Below are 18,484 nucleotides of genomic sequence, written 5' to 3' on the forward strand. Positions count from 1 at the left end.
ACACCCAAAAATATTTTTACAATTCACAAAATATCAAAAAATACTGAGCATATTTCATTTATTTTAATCTGTCCGTTCAATCGTGACCGTCCATTTGCCGATCGATAAATCGTACTGTTTATAATGGCGACGTACAGAACTCGTACGACTCTGGTATTTCAACCAGTAAGAAAATGACACGTCACTTCAGTGAGTGGCGCTACGCATGAGGAAAAGTATGAGAACTCGGGGCATAGAGAAAGACAGTTAGCTGCTTGAAATACGAAGAACGAAGTTCTCTTTCTCTCTCTAACGCACTGTTTCTCTCTCTTGTTCCTCTCTCTAACGCACTGTTTCTCTCTCTTGTTCCTCACTCTAACGCACTGTTTCTCTCTCTTGTTCCTCTCTCTAACGCACAGTTTCTCTCTCTTGTTTCTCTCTCGAGCGGAGGATCAATTCTCGGATCTCGCTTCCGATTTCATTGACCGATGGTGAGATTACGTTGCTCGAATTCTCTGAAATCTCTGATTCCGGTGAAGTTCTTCGAGGTTGTGCAACGATCTCTCTTCAAAACACTTCATTTCTGATTATCTCTCTTGTTTCTCTCTAGCCAAGAGCATGCGCCGGTGCAAGATCTGTTCTCGCATCTTGCTGCCGATTGCAGAGATCGATGGAGGTTGCATGAGCTCTCTTCATCTTTGATTTCAGTGGAGGAATTCGAGGGAAGATTTTCGAGTTGAGAGAGGAGGATGGCTCCGAGGAGGAGCCCCCCAAAGCATCGCCATGATGGAACTTCTCCTCTTCCCTTGGGCATGGACTGGAGTCCCCCTCCCAAACGATGGGTACTGTCATTTCCTTACTTGTATTTCTTTTTTCTGATTTGGGCAAACCGTTGAAGTAAATTGGTTGATTCATGCCTCTCCATCTGATCTTAAATTGTAGCTAATCATCGTTCGTGATGATCAAATAAAGAATCTCCTTGTAATTTTGCATCTGGTGAATTCAATTCTATGTTTAGTTTGGAGTTAGTATGCTTACATTGAATCAGGGGTTTTAGAAATGACCCTCTAGTGGTTTAATTTACTAGTTTATACCGCTCTGTTTGTTTTTTCAAGACCCAGTCATCGTTCCAAATGAATTTTGGAATCTCCTTGTAATTTATGCCGTGGAGCCCCCCTCCCTAAGCGATGAGTACTGCCATTTCCTTCCCTGGAATGTCCTCTGATTTGGGCTATCCCGTAGGAAGTAATTTGTAGTGTTTGCATAATTTATGCCTCTCCATGTAATTTTAAACAAGACCCGGTCTTCGTTCCCGATAATTTAAAGGAGTCTCGTTGTAAATTTGTGTTTCCTTTTTTAAAATCTATGTTTACATTGCCTCGGGAGTTTCAAAATGATCCTCCAGAATTTCAACATCCTTATTTATGGAGGCGACGTACTAATTGCTGTTCTATGTGTTTAACAAGATTCACTTATCATTCATAATTATTTTCTTAATCTCATTGTAATTTTGCGTTTACATTGGAACTATTTATATAGTACGTCAGCGGTTTCAAATGATCCTCCGTGTTTCTTAATTATCAAGTCTAAAAATTGTTCGCTTCTGAAACTGTCATATGGAAAATCATTCAGCTATTTCTCGACTATTGGAATTTCTTTGAAAGCTTTGAAAAGATAGAACTCTAGAAAATATTAATTCCTTATTCACAAACAAGTATTTACTTTGTGTGTGATTGTTTTTATTTAGACCGGCAGAGATACAGTGTGGCCTCACGATCCTCAAACTGGGTGGAGTTATTGTGTTACAGTTCCCACTTGGACAGTGCAGCCTGATCTGGGAACTTTGGATGATACTCTGGCCAGTCCGATAGTGGTGAGTGAGACCTGATCTTTTCTTGTTTCTCTTTGAGCTTATAATGCTCCCTAGTATAGTTACCCGCTACTGTGTTGATTCTGGTTTATTCCCATGTCTTACTATTTCCATGGAACAACTGACAAAAAATGTTCACTCTGCGTGAAATATTTAGTTATTTTGTTTAGGGTTAGACTAGTTGTTGGGGGATAATTTGACTCTTGAAGGAAAAATTTTACTTTAATGGGTACTAAAGATGAATTCACTTCTTTTCGTGTGTATTGAATATTCCGTTAGAATTACTGGCTTTGATCCAGTCTAATAGTTATGTAATACGTAAATAGATTCCCCAAGGGGACCCTACCAGAGAGAGATCTAGAGGGGAAGAGAGGCATAAAGATAGTAACCATCTTCTCCCAGACGGATGCAGGTCAAGGTTTGCTTTGTAGTTCCAGATAACAACCTAGTTCTTTTTAAGCAAACCCAAATCGTCCATTATTAGATACTTATAGCAAAACCCCATGCGAGAGAGAGATATAGATAGATATAATCTTTGGGACCTTAGGCTGGGCCATGCACAGCCCAACCCAGTGGGTCCAGGCATGATTCTTTTCCTTCTTTACAATGAGTCCTCCAGAGGATGTTATAACAAGTTATGTTAGTTTTTCACTGTTTCTACCATGTTGTGCCAGCACTATGAGAAGCTTTTATCAGCATTGATATCATGCACATGCTTCTATCCAGAGGTTTATCTCCATATTGTTACGACTCGGGGGTAGGACCAGCGCCGAGCCACGGAATCCACGTAACAAAAATATTCAAACAAGTCCAAACGAAGCTCGTCCCAGTAGAAGAGTCCAAACAGTCACAATCAGGCGGAGACCAACTAAGATGAAGATCCCAGAGAAGAGAACAGAGAAGGGAGGAGAGCTTGATACAAGGTGGCCGGGTCGGCCTGGCGGCTAGGGCAAGGAGAGGATCTCCCCTTCGCCTTCCTCAGAGACTGATCGGCTTCCGTCCGTACCCTTCTCCCGCGGCCGACGTTTTCTTTTTAACTTTGCTCCCCTGGGCCCACAGAGCTCGGCCCGTGCTTGGTGTGCGAGAGTCTCTTTCTCTTCCTCTTTTCCAGGTAGGTCCTCGCTAGTTCCTTATCACATATCCAGTTTCTTCCCTGAACGAAAGAATTCTCATTTGTTTACTCTCTGTCTCCATCTTTGACGCAGCCTAAGTCCTGAATCCACAGAACTAGCCTCTCCAACCCTTAAATCCACAAGGGGTTGTACTTGAATCCACAAGCACAGAAGCACTCTCTAACAAAGAGAACACTCAAAGGGGAGAAACAACAGTTTCAACAAGATAATAGATTTCAATAATACTCATTCAGGGGTACATGGGGGCCTTATATTGGCCACAAGAAGTGCAGGGTCGTCCATAATGACTGTACTCATGACAAGACAAGTCAAAATATTGAGAAAAATAATTCTGACAAGCTAAAGCAGAGGATAAGCAGCCTGACAGGCCTGATCAGAGATATCCTGCAGATTCTGGGGCCTGTAGAAGCTGTCAGGAGATATTTGTGTGGCTCAAGAAGATCCTGATGGGACAAAACAGAAGATATGCAGCTTTGACAAGGTAGAGCAGAGATCCTGGCAGAAGAAGAATCTGGCAAAAGATTCTAACAAAAGATCTTATGAGAGAAAATCCTGTCAGAGGATTTTGAGGGGCCCTAGGTATATTTCTGCAGATCCTGTCAGTTCTAGAAGAATCTCCTTCTTAAGCCACAAGTTGGCAATGGGCCTCAGAAAAATGGGCTTCTGGGCTACATCAATCTTTGTTCTATCAGCGAATACCAGAGAAGAGAGGGCAGTTAGCCATAGATACTTTCATGTACTGTCTCCAAATTCATGATTTTAGAATTGAAGTCGACTGCCATCTGAACGATTAGCCTTTGATGAAGTAGCTAAACAAAACATTGCCCAACTTAGGCACTGACCAAATTTTGTGCTAGTTTGGTCTGTTTTTTATCTATAAAATATGTTGTTCATGACTGTAGCAGTCTAAAACATTGTCTGGTATGTTTCGTTTTGTAATTCTTGTAAAACAAGTAATCATGTTTTCAAAATATGCCTCTTTTGACTTATTATTCATTGAAAACGCATAATCATGCCATACTAAAAACAACTTAAATCTATTTATAACTATAGAACCCTGTGCTCTTATCTTTGAATCATATTTTCCGTTTTCAAATGATCTGGTTGACAGTTCTACAGGGTTCAAGTTGGTATCCAATCGCCTGATGGCATAAGTTCTGCTCGTGGAATCCTTAAAAGATTCAGTGATTTTTTGAAGCTTTTTTCTTCTGTAAGATAAATCTTTCTTAATTTTTACGATTTTTTTTTGATTCATTTGTTTCAAATATCTCTTTCAGGAGTAAAGACCTGATTTCTTGTGATATTGGAATTCAGTGGCATGCGTTTAATGTTATGCTTCTGATGGTTGTGATTTCCCTTTTTTTAAGAAAATAAGGAATATCACCTCGAGCATGGTGATCAATCTGGTGCTGTTAAAATGATGGACATTAAGTACACTAGATGACCAGATTGTGCCCCCCTTCAATTCCTTCTAAAACAATTTGAAACCTGACTCTCCACATAATGGATTGACAGATCACAAGTTATGTCACTTCCTTAAAAAAAGGCTAATCTTTAGTCACCAGTTAGTCTTTAGTAATATGCCAAAAATTATGAAGGGAGGTAGTCCTAACTACCAGTTAGTCTCCATAGTCAAGGACTTGAATGATAAAACTGTTCTTTCCAAGTTATTATCCTTTTATCCTCTGATACACCCAGCTTCTATAACAAAAGGAATTAACCAGAAATAACACAATTGAACTCAATTACCAATCAAATCAAGAATGTCCAGGAATGCCCTGATGAATCTGTCTTAAGAGAGAGATGAAAAGAAAGGTAGGAAAGGAAAGGTAAGACAAGTTCCCCTCCGACCACCAATTGATCCTCTTCTGCTCCAACCTCCGGCATTCTACTGCTTCTTCCTGATTTCCAGCAGGACTTCCAAGAAAAATGCCGATATCTGGCGTGGGTTAGTCCTCCTTTTAGGCTGATTGACATGTGCGAACACTTGCACGTGCATTCTGTGGGTTTCCTCTTTTTGAACGCCGACAAGATGTTCTTGTGAGGAACATATCATCCTCACTGAGGCCTCAATATTAACTTGGGACTCCAAGGCATTTTAGTGTGTTTTTTTGAGATATTCTAACAACAGAGGAGCATATAAATGTTACCCTAAAAATCTAAAAAATATTATAACCTCTAGGGATGTCTCCTTTATGAAACCTGACCGTTTTATCTACGCACTGTGTTGGATATTTCTTCCCGCTTCCAGCACACTATGTTCATTCCTGAAACCCCTAGACAATCACCCTACTCTGTAGGTATTCAGGTCTACTTGTGTGGATTTCTGACCCTCTTAGCTGGAACATGTATGAAAAAAATTCCATTTCAGGAAAATTTAACGATTGCTTCATTCGCTGAGATGCAAGTGGATGGAGATTTTTTTTTGGAATATAAAAGGGGTGAACATCCAATGAATTGACGAACCCCCGATCAGGAACTTACAGTCCCTTCACCATCAATCCGATGATATTTAAATCCTTCTCTCTCAGCAAATGGATGGAGATTTTAAAACTCCAGGTGGGTGTAATCCGCCCTGTGCCTGTACTCCAACTAATGTGGAAACTGAAGTACCTTGTCTGCCATTCTCAGTTGCCTCTGACTTCTTTCTTCCCATTGAAGCAAGGAGGGAATTACAGAACTGCTATGTTCCCGTGTCAGGGACGAATTGACGAGCGGAATGTAACTCTAAATTCAACCACGTTTCAAACTGATCCAAAGATGGTGCACTGTAATTCAAGGAGGAGTTAGGGTAAGAGAGAAAGAAGGGCTTCCTGGGGTTAGCCTTTGATGAGCTTGTAGGAAGGAGGAGTTAACATGAGTACAATTACATCGGAGGCTGTAGCCATTACATGGGGCACAAGGCCAATACAGAAACCCTCTGTCTTCTTCCTGAAAGCTCATTGCTTCACGAATAGACAAGTCTCACCTTACTTCCAAGGTTTTTCAACTATCTTCTGCAAGGAAATCTTGAATTTTATCTTTTCAGAAGCCAATGTGCATGACTGCGGAGTTGAATTCCTTGTAAGAAAATCATGTCTGAATCTTAATGTCTCTCCCACTGGATACGAAAGCCACGAGATGGAATGGGCTCTATCAAATCCAATACTGAACTGACCATGCAGCTGGGAGGTACAACGTGATGAGATTCTTCCAAGTACTTATCAGATGAGGAAAAAGAGGAGGAACGTCACATGTGCACTTCACTAAAGCGCATATGGTTTTCGAATAAAATGGAGAATTTGGGACAGGACGGTTACAAATAAAGGGGGCTCCTATTCGAGAAAGCCAGTTATCACATTTGGGAGATCAGAGTCTCCATAGTGATTGACCAGTGACTGGGAGATCCTCCCAGCTGGATGAGGAAAGCCAATTTTTCCAAGCTCTTTCTTTTTTCATTTCTCTCTTTCTCTCTTACTCTCTCTGGATATTCTCATTCCGTTTGAACATTCTTGTTCTGATTCATATGATCACGGATTTCTTGGAGAAATATTGTGAATATTGGTCTCAGAGTATTCGTCAATCCTTGTGGAGCCAGAGGTGCTGATTACAAGGTCGACCTAGTAGCTGAAGGCTATACACCCAAACCTTTGTCATACGCTATTGTGAGATCTTTACTCGTGTAAAATTTTTTATCTTAAGTGCCATAGCTGCGCATCTGGTTGGAGTTTGCCGCAATTTGAATTGAAAAAATGCGTTCCTCTAAGGAGATCTAACAGAGACATTTGCATGGACCTCTGTCCTCAATAGAAGACAGAATTGAGGAACTCAAAATTGTGTCCGGTTCAAAATCATCTATGGACTTAAACAATCTCAAAGAGCTTAGTTGAGCACTTCAAACAAACAATGAAGAAATTTCATGTCCAACTAAGTAATGGAATCCATACTCTTTTTATCACACGTTTGCTGTCAAGGTGGGCGTCAGCTTTCTTACTCCATGTGGATGGTCTCATTGTAACTGGAAACGACAACCGAAATTTTTTTCATCTGAGAAATAAATGGCCCTTAGAGTTTGACATGAAGCTAGTTGGACAATCTAAATTCCTCCTAGGCATTGAGGTGGCCCACTCATCTTCGGGCATTCTTTGGCATCGACAGAATATATTATAGATCTTTTGACAGAAACAAGATTCCTTTCCAACCATCCCGTAGGCGCTTATTGAAATTAGTGGTACGTTGGGTTATGTAACAGGGCCAGATACTGTATTTTGGAGTGCTCTTACCTGACCTCTCTGTTTCTCAGTCATGGAACAGCATCGGATGAACAGTCATGAGAAAGGAGGTTCATGATCCTAAGCAGGGAGCAATCGTGAGAAAGAGGTAATTATGGTTGTGATACCATGTATAATTGAAAATTAGAGTGAAGAGGCTGGTACTGGGCATATCTAGATGCAATGCATTGTGCTTTTTTTTGGAACTCAATCTGGGTCTACCATAAGATGGGCTGAGCCCAGCTTAAAGATTGGGACTATTTGGCTCCAACCCAGCAAAGGGTCTTAAAGATCCTCCTCCTTGCCTTCCCTCTTTAGGGTTGATGTCGCTCCAGCAATGTTTGCCCTCATGGCTTTCCCTGAAACCAAATCTCTCCACCTCCTTAACCCCTAGTGGATCCCTGGTGGCAGAGTCACATGTGGATGACCCTGATACCGACAGGTATCTGTTAGAGGATTATCTGTTACAGTCTTCTCTCTACAATGCCTCCAAATCATCAATGCACAAAATCAAGAGCATATAGCAAAGAATTTGGTAGTTCTCCAGATGATGGTGGATCAGAGCGAGAACTCTGGGGATAAGAACAGGGAAAACAAGCGAAGAATTGGAGGATGAAATGGATAGATTTGAAAGAGAAATGAGCAATCCTCTCCCACTCTGGTCGCAGGGGCCTCCTGCAACCAGCCTTTAGCCACAGCTGCCACTTCTGGTAACAGATTCTTGAAAAATAAGAATTCCCTCCGCTCCTCTTTTCTCATTTGTTTATGGGTTAGTTGTGATACGATATCCCACATGTGAGTTCCAGTGTACTGTCTGATCGAACGGTTTCTCTTCTTGAAGCGTCAGTGATACATCTTTGAAGAGAATATATCAGAACCCCTCTCGAGCAACATTGGCCTCATTTCCTTCTTGCTTGGTTTCCCTTATCCGTTGGTCTTGAGAACATGGTGAACTGTTGGTTGAATCAGGACTTTGATTATTTTGAACAAATCAGCTTAGAGATCTTATCATCTTCATAGCGCTGCCTATGCTTTAAAGAAGCAAATCCCATGTTATAACTATGTAGAAACCCAAGAAACTTATGGACAAACTCCTATTGTCAAGTAAATTTTCTTAGGTTATCAAGTACTTTATGGTTAAAGCATATGATTGTGGAAAATAAGATACTTCTCGGGGAATGAGACACTGCCCTATATTCTAGCAACATTAATAATTGTCATTTTACTATCGTGTAATTTGGAGGGCGCAATTTGTTACTGAAAATTTTAAAAGTTCAACATTATGCAAATGACTTTGGCAAGCTCCCCCTAGTGTCATTATCTTTCATTTGATTTCATAATCAACTTATCAGATTCTCTTTTATTTTTGAAAGTAATAATTAATATAAAATATGTTAAAACGTCCAATACTTGTTTAGATATTTCTCAAATTAGGTGTATTTTCCTCTCAAATTCATTGAGATTAATTTCTCTTAAAATCCAATTCTTGTGTAGACAACATAGTAGAAGCGAGAGGATGGAGTATGGAGAGAGAGCAGGGCGGCCAGAGGAAACCCGCCGCCCTGGGAGTCGGGCAAAGCTTAGAATAGTATATCTAACTCAAATGACATTTTGGGAATTTTTCTCCCTTTCTCCAACGATTTCTTTCCTCTATGGATACAGCATTCTTCCGACGAGTTCAGTCGCCGCTTAAACTAAAGATTAGGTGATGCTCTTATTGTGGAAGAGCTATTTCTATTTTTTGTCTGCTTTTCTCTTTTTCTTAATCCCCTTCTGATAGATCATGACTGTGGTTGCTCAAAATTTTATCAAGTTGTGCTGCTCTCATTCTCTCATTATTGCTACAAATTTTTTTCTTATAGTTAAAGAAAGTGTTTCCGAAGAAAAACATCCCGCCAGCTCCACCGAAGCATTCGCTCCTGAGAATCAATTCTAGTCGGCTCCTGTTGGAAGAGGTATCTGGACATCTACCCAGTTCTGTGCGAGTTTATTTTATGCCAACTATTATTTTTGAATTCGTTTTGTGTCCGTGCAATCTCCATTTCATACATGGTGATGAAAATCTCTTGGATTTATTTTATCCTGATTTATACACTTTGTTTGTAGAAAAATGGTGATTTTAATATACTTTTCTTTGAACCGTTATTATGAGATCCCATCCCAAGCGACGTGATATAAAGGTAGACATCTGTCTTGTGATGGAACTTGTAGAATTCTGATTCGGTTCTATCTCAAAAGAAAAATGTCACCTGCACCCCGCAGTGTGGAAATCACTGCGTGCTCGCTCGATGTGGAAGATCAGATGCCCTTCCAAATTTAGTCTTCCAGTGGGGATCCCTGACTCTAGTGCATCATCGTCCTCCTCATGACCCAGCCAAATGCAGATCCGTCCCAAGAGAACACCCAACTACCAGCTTCTTGAATCCCTTTCTGACTCCCTTTTTTCCCCTTTTTCTGGTCCATATATACTCTCCCGTGGAGTAACGAAAAATGTGCTTATCTTCCCACCTTTATTAGTGGGCTGGTCGTAGCCCCTTTATTTGTAAGCTATCATGTGCTACTCACGTGATGATCTTATGTTCCTCATCCGGACCCATGTTGACCCCCTCCGCGGTCTGCATCTCGTGCTGACTTCCCTTTTTTCGTCTCCTCTTGCATTCAATGTACAGGACAGTATCAAAGTCCTTCATGAGGTCTGCAACCCGTTATTTAAATGTTCCAGCCAGGGGATAACCACTGAAGGCATTTTTGTCTTTCCCCTCATATTTGTTTGTATCATTGAAAGGATCATAACAGAAACTTAAGGCCCAGTGCAGTAAGTTAATCAACCATTACTAACCCTTTGAATTGCTCATACCTGAGAAGATTTCTTTTATTCCGATGCCATGTATCTGGGTCTATGGCCCAATAAGCATATGTTACTCATTTTTTCATATTTATTTTATCAAGTCATTCTCCATTTCTGGGATGTTTTGACACGCCATAAAGTTCCTATCTTAGAGGGGGTTGAGGAGGGGGGAAGACCTGAGGGGCTGGGATAGGGGGAGAGGAGAGACTTCTCTTATTGGGAGAATCTTACAATTTCTTGGGGAAACTCACATAAAGGGAAAAGACTAGCATGCCCATATTGCTCTGAAATTATAAAAACTTTCCTAGAGGGGTTGGGGATTGTATTATGGTTGATCTGCGTGTCTTGGTCTGATGTGTATCCCATTCAGTAAAAAGGAAAAAAACCTGAAAATAACCTGTGTACTTATTGTGGGAAAGAGAAGGGAATGAGAAAGAGATGGCAGAGTAAGAGTCACCGTAGAAAGCTTGTGGCTGAGTCGACATTCCTGGGAAAGTATACAGGGCGGAATGGTTGTTGCTTTAAAATGGACATCACGAGAGAGAGTGGGCTGGTAGGATGTGCTTTGCTGGGTAAGAAAACAACCTGAACAACACTTCAGTTCGAAAACTCATGGCTACCCTCCTAAAGGGAGAGCTACCCCATACAAAGGGAACATACAAGCAGAGAATATGATGAGGATGCCCCTGACGAGCAAAAAATCGCAGAAGTACCCTACAGGGCTGGGATTTGTATCACATACCCGGATGATCGGCAATTTATACAAGGAGGTGATTATCAATTGTCCATGTAGTAGTGGGTTACTTGTATTTGGTACACCTGTTCTCTCGCCCTTTGCTGTCCAACAGGATTCCCGATTGCTTCCATTTGCTCCAGATTTCGGCAGATTTTATGAAATTGTATTTTTTCGCCTACAGTTCTAGTATTATTGTTATGCGATTTAAATGAACCCCAGTGCTTATCAACTTTATGGACAGTATTGTTGGGATTTTCTGGTATATATGATAGAAATCCTAGATCCCTCCAAGTCCTTGGGCTTCAAATTTTGCTATGTTTCTCGATCCTCAATCAACTTGAGAAACTTCAGTTTTTGTCCTACTAATAAATGAAATGCCATTTATCTTATAGCGTGTAGTTTTCAGTCATAAGCGCTGCCGTTACAAAATTCAATGAACTTTCATTCTTAATATGCATCTTGTCCTGTTCAAGCTTCAGGACTGTCTCAAGACTTTTAAGAGTGATCTATTGTACTGTTCTTTTTATTTGATGGTGATTATTTTCAGAGAAGGTATGCTTTGGAGGAGTGGATGGATAAGTTGCTTTCAGACATTGATTTGTCTAGAAGCGTTCACGTTGCATCATTTCTAGAGCTGGAGGCAGCTGCGAGGTCATGTAGGTTCTTCCTCTGAGGATCATGTAAAAGCAGTTTATTTCTTACATTTGATATCAAATTAAAGATCCAAAACATCGAGTCCTATGTCCTCGAATTTTTCTGTATTAGTTACTCATATTAAAGCTTTATTTATTTTTCTTCTACGGATTCCACAACTGGTCGTTTGTTCTCAGTATTGTTAAAAGTGTAGTGATATTTTCTGTGCAAAAAAGTAATATGGCGCAGATGTAATCCGAAATTATTTTTTGCAACTTTTCATCTGCCCTTGTCAGTCTTAAAAAAGGCATGGACGAGAAGAAAAAGTTAAGATGAGCTATAGTTATTTTAAAGCAGCACCATGATTTTTTGATCGGGTGCATGATTTCTCATTTTTTCAGGTAATTGTACTTATAAGTGTGAAGAAGATCCTGCATTTTTATTTCATTCTGAGAAAAGAAAAATATCAGGACTTCTTTTTTACGATAAATTACTTGTCTGGGCTGCAGCTTTTGTAACCTCCCTTAATCTTTTGAGACCCCAAAAATTCTCTAAAATCTATGCATGTTCCCTAACTCATATTTGTCTAATTTATTGTAGCGAAATTCTTACCCCTTTCTTTTTCAGCATTTCAAGGAACAGTTACTGAAAATTTCGAGAAAAATCTCCTCGATCAGCCTGGATTTTCTACTGACCTCCGCATTGTTACTAGTTCAAGTACGTCAATGAACAACTCAGTTGATAATACCGATCATAATGCTGATGAGATTTTGGAAACTGCAAGCCGAGGACCAAAAATGTATGAGACTTCTACCGAAGGTCCAGAGTCAATCGATGCTAATGAAGTGCAGCATGACAGGATTTTTGGGCACAGTAGAAAAAATTCTAGTGAGAGTGTTGCCAGTGATATCAGTTCTGTAAGAGGCAGTGACTTACATGCCTCTGCTTTAATTGATTCATTAGTTGATGGCCTTCCAGAATATTCAGAACGGGAAAGTTCCGGAGTTCCAGAAGCTTTTAGAACGACAGAACCCGCATCAGACAATGATGTCCGTATCGTTTTACCCGTTGATCAGCGTCAAAAGCTGACTAGGATTCTTCTCACCATGCAAAGAAGACTAATCACAGCAAAGACTGACATGGAAGATCTGATTGCTAGATTGAATCAGGAAATAGCTGTGAAAGAGTACCTGTCAACCAAGGTAATTTACCTTTTTTTCTGTGGTGAATAGATGATTCAGACAACTATTCAGTGAGCAAGTATATAAGGAAATATTCACTTCTTATCTTTCATCTTTTGATCTAGGTAAGTTGGTCTTTTTATAGGTCAAAGATCTGGAAGGGGAACTCGAAAGCTCTAGACAAAAAAATAAGGAGAACTTGCAGCAAGCTATTCTAGTGGAAAAGGAAAGGATTACACAGATGCAGTGGGACATGGATGAGCTTCGGAGGATGAAAGTGGAAATGGAGTCCAGGCTCAGCTCTGAACAGGTACTGTAGTTTGCATACATTGTTTCTCTAACATGAATATTAATTGTTTTGCCATGAGGTTTGGGCTTTCTGTCATTTTGAAGCCTCAGTGTTTTTGTATGATGATGAATCATCATCGTCATCTAAAACTTGTCATCGTTTGCTGCTTGATTGACAATGACAATTTTGACGTTGTCCTTGTCATCCAGGCCGCAGACAAATGACAATAATGATGACCAATTCATCATTGTGTCTCATCATCTGTGTGAAGTTAACAGAGGGAGGATGACGAGAGGCAATACTGAGACAAAATCGCCATTGTCATTAGCAACCTACTGATGAACACTTTAGCCATGTGATGCACTTATTCGGATAAAATTAAAATTATTTTTTACTTTACCTTCAAAAAAATTACTTGGATATTCTTATGTTTTTGCAGAAACAAAGAATGCTTGCTGATTCAGAAAAGGCCATTGCTTTGAGTGAGAGGGAAACAATGGTGCACGAATTAAGTTCCAAAAAGATGGAATTAGATCTTTTGCGAGGACGTGTGGAAGAGCTTGAGATGAAATCGAAGAGTGACATCAAAGTCCTGGTCAAAGAGGTTAAGTCCTTGAGGAAGTCTCAAGCTGACCTGATGGATAAACTGAGTAAATCCTTAAAGGACAAAATGGAAATAGAGGTTTGTCATAGCTTTACTTTGCCTCATTGTAGCAGACACCAATCTTCAAATCTCTATTCACGTTTTAAAAAAGATAATATTCACATTTTTTATATCAATTTCAGCATTATGGCATTGAGTATTATGTGCATGAAAATTTCTGCTGTTATATGTGGTCTCTCCCTTACGATCGCAGTCTCTTCCCAAGACTTAAAATCCATCCTTTTTATTTAAAATTTTGATTACCTTGACTTATTTGAATTCCGTTATGTATCTCAGAGTTATCTAAGCAAGGAAAAGGAAAAATGGGAGTGTACTAAATCAGCCAGGAAGAATCTCTTGCATGAATGTGAAGTTCTTAGATGTCGTCTTGAGGATTGTCATGTCGACATTTTCGGTGAGGACGAAGACATGTTGACAATCACTCCTTCAACTTTGCCTGACACTCTGGATCTATTGGAGACTTCTGACAACCGGATCGGCTTTCTCCTTGCAGAGGTATTTTAGTCATCTTCAAATTGATATCATTTATCTTCACATTTTTATCACAAAACATGGTCTGAAAAATATTGTTACCAAAATACGTTCTGGGAAAATAATCATAATAAAATCAAAATTGCTTTGGGAATCCAGTGGCATCGACTGTTTTCGATAGAGTTTTAAGTAATGTGGTTTAGGTGTTTCATTTTTATGAATAGCAATTTATATTTTTTTATTGTGTCAAAGAGTTAGAGATGTATATATGTCTTTTGTGCTTTAGAGTATTTCCCTGTGAAAAATGATAGCCCTCCCTTATACAAACCTTGACTTAGGTTTTTATCAAGGGAAATAGAGAAGTGGTCAATTGGAGGAGGGTACGGATCCACTGGGGACAAGATACCTGGAGATGTGGTGAAATATTATCAATCGCGGGGCCAGGGGATTGTAGGGGACAAAAGGATTGGGACTTGGTACAGACAAGAGGGGAACTACACCTCAGTTGTTAATCTTTTCATTCTTGGTTGCCCTCATAAAAGGAAGGCTGACATATTTAAAGAAAACATAGACGAAGGGAAATTATTACCACAATGCCCGTAATGGGCTACAATACAAAAATGGGGGTAGAAGGTTGCATCACTTCCCAGAGAGTAGTTAAGAAAGCTGTTGAATTGTCTGGGAGATCCTCCCGGAGAGAGATTAGACGCCTTCCATGCCTGGAGCCGTTGTTACTTTTATCTTTTCCCTCAATCATTCCCCCCTTATCATCTTAATAGAAACTTATTCAAAGATCTGTATCAGTTAGTTTTTGTCTTCATCCATCCAATGCTTTGACCACTCATCCTCCATTGAAATTTGATAGATGCTGCGACGAACCTTGATTTAGGTTTGAATAGGGGAAGGATGAAAGTGAGAAGTCAAATGAAGGAGGCTGGAATCAATCAGAGACAAGCATTCTCAAGATGCAGTGAAGGGTTGAAGATGGGGATTGGAGGGGAGCTGTGATACAAGAGGTGGCACCCTGGTATCGCCCAACTAAGTTCTCAGTTGACGGGGTGAGGAGGTGAAGAACTTCCGATAAATAGGATGACCAATGTACTTCAAGAAAATGGAAAATAAGCTGTGGTTCCAACCCAGTTCACTAGGATTGAGAAGGAGGGGGAGAAGAGATGAAGAACACAGAAATGGAAGAAGAAAACGTGGGAGGACTCCTGCAGGGGACGCTCCCTCTGGTCGCAGGCCCGATCCCGCTTCCAGCCCTCAGTTGCAATTGCATTTGCCTCTGCCAAAATAAACACCGAATATCCTTCTGGTTTCCCGCTGTCGCTACTTAAGCTCCCTTGCACATGCGGAGCTTTTATTCGCACGTGAGCTCCTCACGCCTGAGTCCTCTTCTTTCTTTGATATTTTTTGGAGAAGAAACGACTTGTATCACACCCTCGCAAGGAGACACGTGTGGGACCTTACTAAAAAGGGTGGCATTCTTGGGAAAACAGGAATAAATAATGGGGCTTCTCCCCAAGAATTCGAATTGGAGGCGGGAGCAGGACAGCTGAAGCAGAAGGGAGTTTCTCTCATCTCGACAGGAGGTGATGTCAATCTGGATGATGTCTGGGAGGTAGAACTGATTCAGTCTCGTTTCCTAATCAAGCTTCTCGATCAGCATTCTGATCATCCTTCTGGTCGCTGTGTTTCTTTTCCCCAGAATTCTTGGATTATCAGAAGAGGTTCAATCAACACTTAAAAATAGAGAATCTAGCTACAATTTTGTTTGCACCGCATCTCTCTCTCGTCTTGAGAGGATCAGCGAGATTATGTATCAAGCTGACGGAAGAACCTGTGACGCAATCACAAGAGTCAGCGGATGGCCATGCCATCAAGGAGACGGGACCGAGATGGAAAGGGATGCAGCAGTGGCCAGGAGGTAACTTACCTTGATTCGCGATCGTCCTCCTAAGGGAAGGGTTCCAAGTGTTTAAAGAGAAAGGAGCAAACTAACCCAAAGACCAAAGGATCAAAATACATCAAATGTGGTAAAACCCCAAAGATACCTTTGTGTGTGAAGGAACGTATCTGATGTCTCATGGTGATCTATCTATAATCAGGAAAGTGTAGAGCAAGATAGGATAGGGAAAGAAGAAAAGAGAAGAAGTAGAAGAAGACGAACGATAAAAGCCAAAGCCTCAAAAACTTCCTAATTGGAAGTAATTGCATGTAAATAGAACATCAAATAATCATTCTTCTTCAGTCTTTTACATCAAGGTTATTTGTTGAAAGTCTGGGAATGGTTCAAGTACAGTCTGGGGATGGTTCCCCCTCCCTCCCCCCACCCAAATGTTAAATGGGCCTTATAAAAGAAGTACAAGAAGACACCCCAATGCTAAATAGACCTGATTGGGACTGCTATGATGAGTTCTTGACAGTACTCTATCAAAATCCATTTAAGTAGGGATATTACTTTTTTTTGGCTCTCTCAGGATTCCTATCTCTGCATAAGGTTAGGGAACCCTCCTGCTCTCTCTCTCCCTCCCCTCTCTCTCTCTCTCTCTCTCTCTCTCTCTCTCTCTCTCTCTCTCTCTCTCTCTCTCTCTCTCTCTCTCTCTCTCTCTCTCTCTCTCCCTCCCTCCCCCCCCCCCTCTCTCTCTCTCTCTCTCTCTCTCTCTCTCTCTCCCCCTCCCTCTCTCTCTCCCTCCCTCCCACTCTCTCTCTCTTCCCTCTCTCTTTCTCTCCTCCATCTCTCTCTCTCCCTCCCTTTCTCTCTCTCTCTCTCTCTCTCTCTCTCTCTCTCTCTCTCTCTCTCTCTCTCTCTCTCTCTCTCTCTCTCTCTCTCTCTCTCCCCCTCCCTCTCGCCCTCCCGCCCTCCCCCCCTCTCTCTCTCTCCCTCTTTCTTTCTCGTTCTCTCTCTCTTTCTCCTTGTTCATCTCCATCATCTCTCTCTCTCTCTCTCTCTCTCCCTCCCTTTCTCTCTCTCTCTCTCTCTCTCTCCCACCCTCCCTAAGACTCATTGTAATTTCCCTTTCTCTCTCTCCTCTTGTTTTTTTGTCTCACTTTCGCACTGTATGGCTTTTCCCCTATGGACTTCGACAGAAATAAATTGGAGTCAATGCCACAGACTAAGCTAAATTTTTTAAAACTATGTGGATTACTTATCAACATTATTATTTTTTTTTCTGAAGGCACAACTCCTTGGACGAAACGATGAAGAAGACCTTGTTTCTCAAGGAGATGCTCAAATTAAGGAAATTCCCAGAGATTCACTTGCCATGAACGGCGAGGGCGATATCAGATCATCAGATGGGGAAGTGAGGAGGATGCTGACTGATGTATTCATTGACAACGCCAAGTTGCGCAAGCAGGTAAACGCCATCAGCCGCAACATGCTTAAGATGGCAGTCAGAACAGAGAAAGAAGAAGCTGGAGCGTCTTCACCTGTGAGAAAGACAGTTTTGACCAAGTTTTTGGAGAGATGATCAGGTTGGTAAATCTCAGTAGCTAAGATTTTTGCCTTTTAATTTCCCCTTTTGAAATCTGATAAAGGCAGCACAGTCTTGTTTTTGCCCTGGGCTCTGTATTTCTAACAGTTGATAAATAACAATGTGCATGAAATATAAATAAATGAAATAGAATCATTTTTTATCAGGTTTTCCCCTTTTAATGGGCAACCTTGAATAGAATTGGGGCTTGGTGGCGTCTGTTATAACATATGCGCATGTATCTTATTAACATTAAGGTTTCCTCCTTGGCATACTCTCCATTTGCTTTGAAATATTTAAGCACAAAAATATTATGAAAATTACTTTATAGCAACTTTCTGCTGAAAATCCCATTTGGGTAAGCAGAAAACCTTTGTTTTCGATGTGACCGCTGATGTGACATCTTTGAATAACTGAGATAGATATTTTTACCCTGAAACAGGAAAATTCTTATCTCACTAATGTTCATTTTGTACCGCACTCATCATTTTTTTTATTTTTTCTCCTGCTATAAGCCAATGTGGTGGGTCATTCCACACAAGAAACTAATTTAATATCATGAAGCCATATGGCCCAAGTATTTTATATTAAACTAATAGTAACAGATGCTACAGTCAAAAGCTGAAGAAAGGAATTCCTTGTAACCACTAACTCTTTTATGAGTGAGTGTTTATTCGAAGTCGGTTTCAGGAGGATCAGCAGTGCAGAATATTTCATGGAAAATAAGTGGTCCTAATCTCAAAATGGGAATTAAATCCATTGTCTAATATTTTCCCTGGCTCATGTGCTTTTAGATGCCTCTCATAAAAACGTAGGTATTCTTATCTAGAAAGAGAGGAAGGACGAACGGGGGTAATGGACATCCGCAAGAGAAATATTTAGCACTGAAATAGTCTTCACCTTTAGGGGCGCAAAGGCAGAGAGACATTGCCTAGAAAAGGGGGTGTGTCGTCT

General features: G+C 40.7%; 1 protein-coding gene across 4 annotated transcripts; it reads left to right on the top strand.

Moving 5' to 3' along the window:
* Positions 1-272: 272 nt before the first annotated feature.
* On the top strand, positions 273-17,696 carry LOC144712938 (PX domain-containing protein EREL1-like). 4 transcript variants are annotated; one of them, XM_078587360.1, is made up of 11 exons: positions 274-470; positions 590-821; positions 1,727-1,852; positions 4,094-4,192; positions 9,095-9,187; positions 11,364-11,472; positions 12,077-12,651; positions 12,776-12,940; positions 13,359-13,601; positions 13,860-14,078; positions 17,234-17,696. In XM_078587360.1, the coding sequence occupies exons 2-11, from the start codon at positions 729-731 to the stop codon at positions 17,525-17,527; spliced, it is 2,016 nt and encodes a 671-aa protein (XP_078443486.1). In that variant the 5' UTR covers positions 274-470; positions 590-728; the 3' UTR covers positions 17,528-17,696. The 4 variants fall into 4 exon arrangements, with proteins under 4 accessions (XP_078443489.1, XP_078443486.1, XP_078443487.1 ...); XM_078587361.1 differs by having other exon boundaries at positions 688-821; XM_078587362.1 differs by lacking the exon at positions 274-470 and adding an exon at positions 509-527 and having other exon boundaries at positions 688-821.
* The last annotated feature ends 788 nt before the right edge of the window (positions 17,697-18,484 follow it).

Source organism: Wolffia australiana, chromosome 15 (assembly GCF_029677425.1).
Source record: "Wolffia australiana isolate 7733 chromosome 15, ASM2967742v1".
NCBI lineage: Eukaryota > Viridiplantae > Streptophyta > Magnoliopsida > Alismatales > Araceae > Wolffia > Wolffia australiana.

Bases quoted from the DNA above. Each gene is read 5' to 3' on its own strand.
- LOC144712938 (XM_078587360.1), top strand. From the start codon at position 729: ATGGCTCCGAGGAGGAGCCCCCCAAAGCATCGCCATGATGGAACTTCT. The intron at 1,853-4,093 runs GTGAGTGAGACC...TCTGGTTGACAG, and splicing joins CTCTGGCCAGTCCGATAGTG to TTCTACAGGGTTCAAGTTGG. The intron at 12,652-12,775 runs GTAATTTACCTT...GTCTTTTTATAG, and splicing joins AAGAGTACCTGTCAACCAAG to GTCAAAGATCTGGAAGGGGA.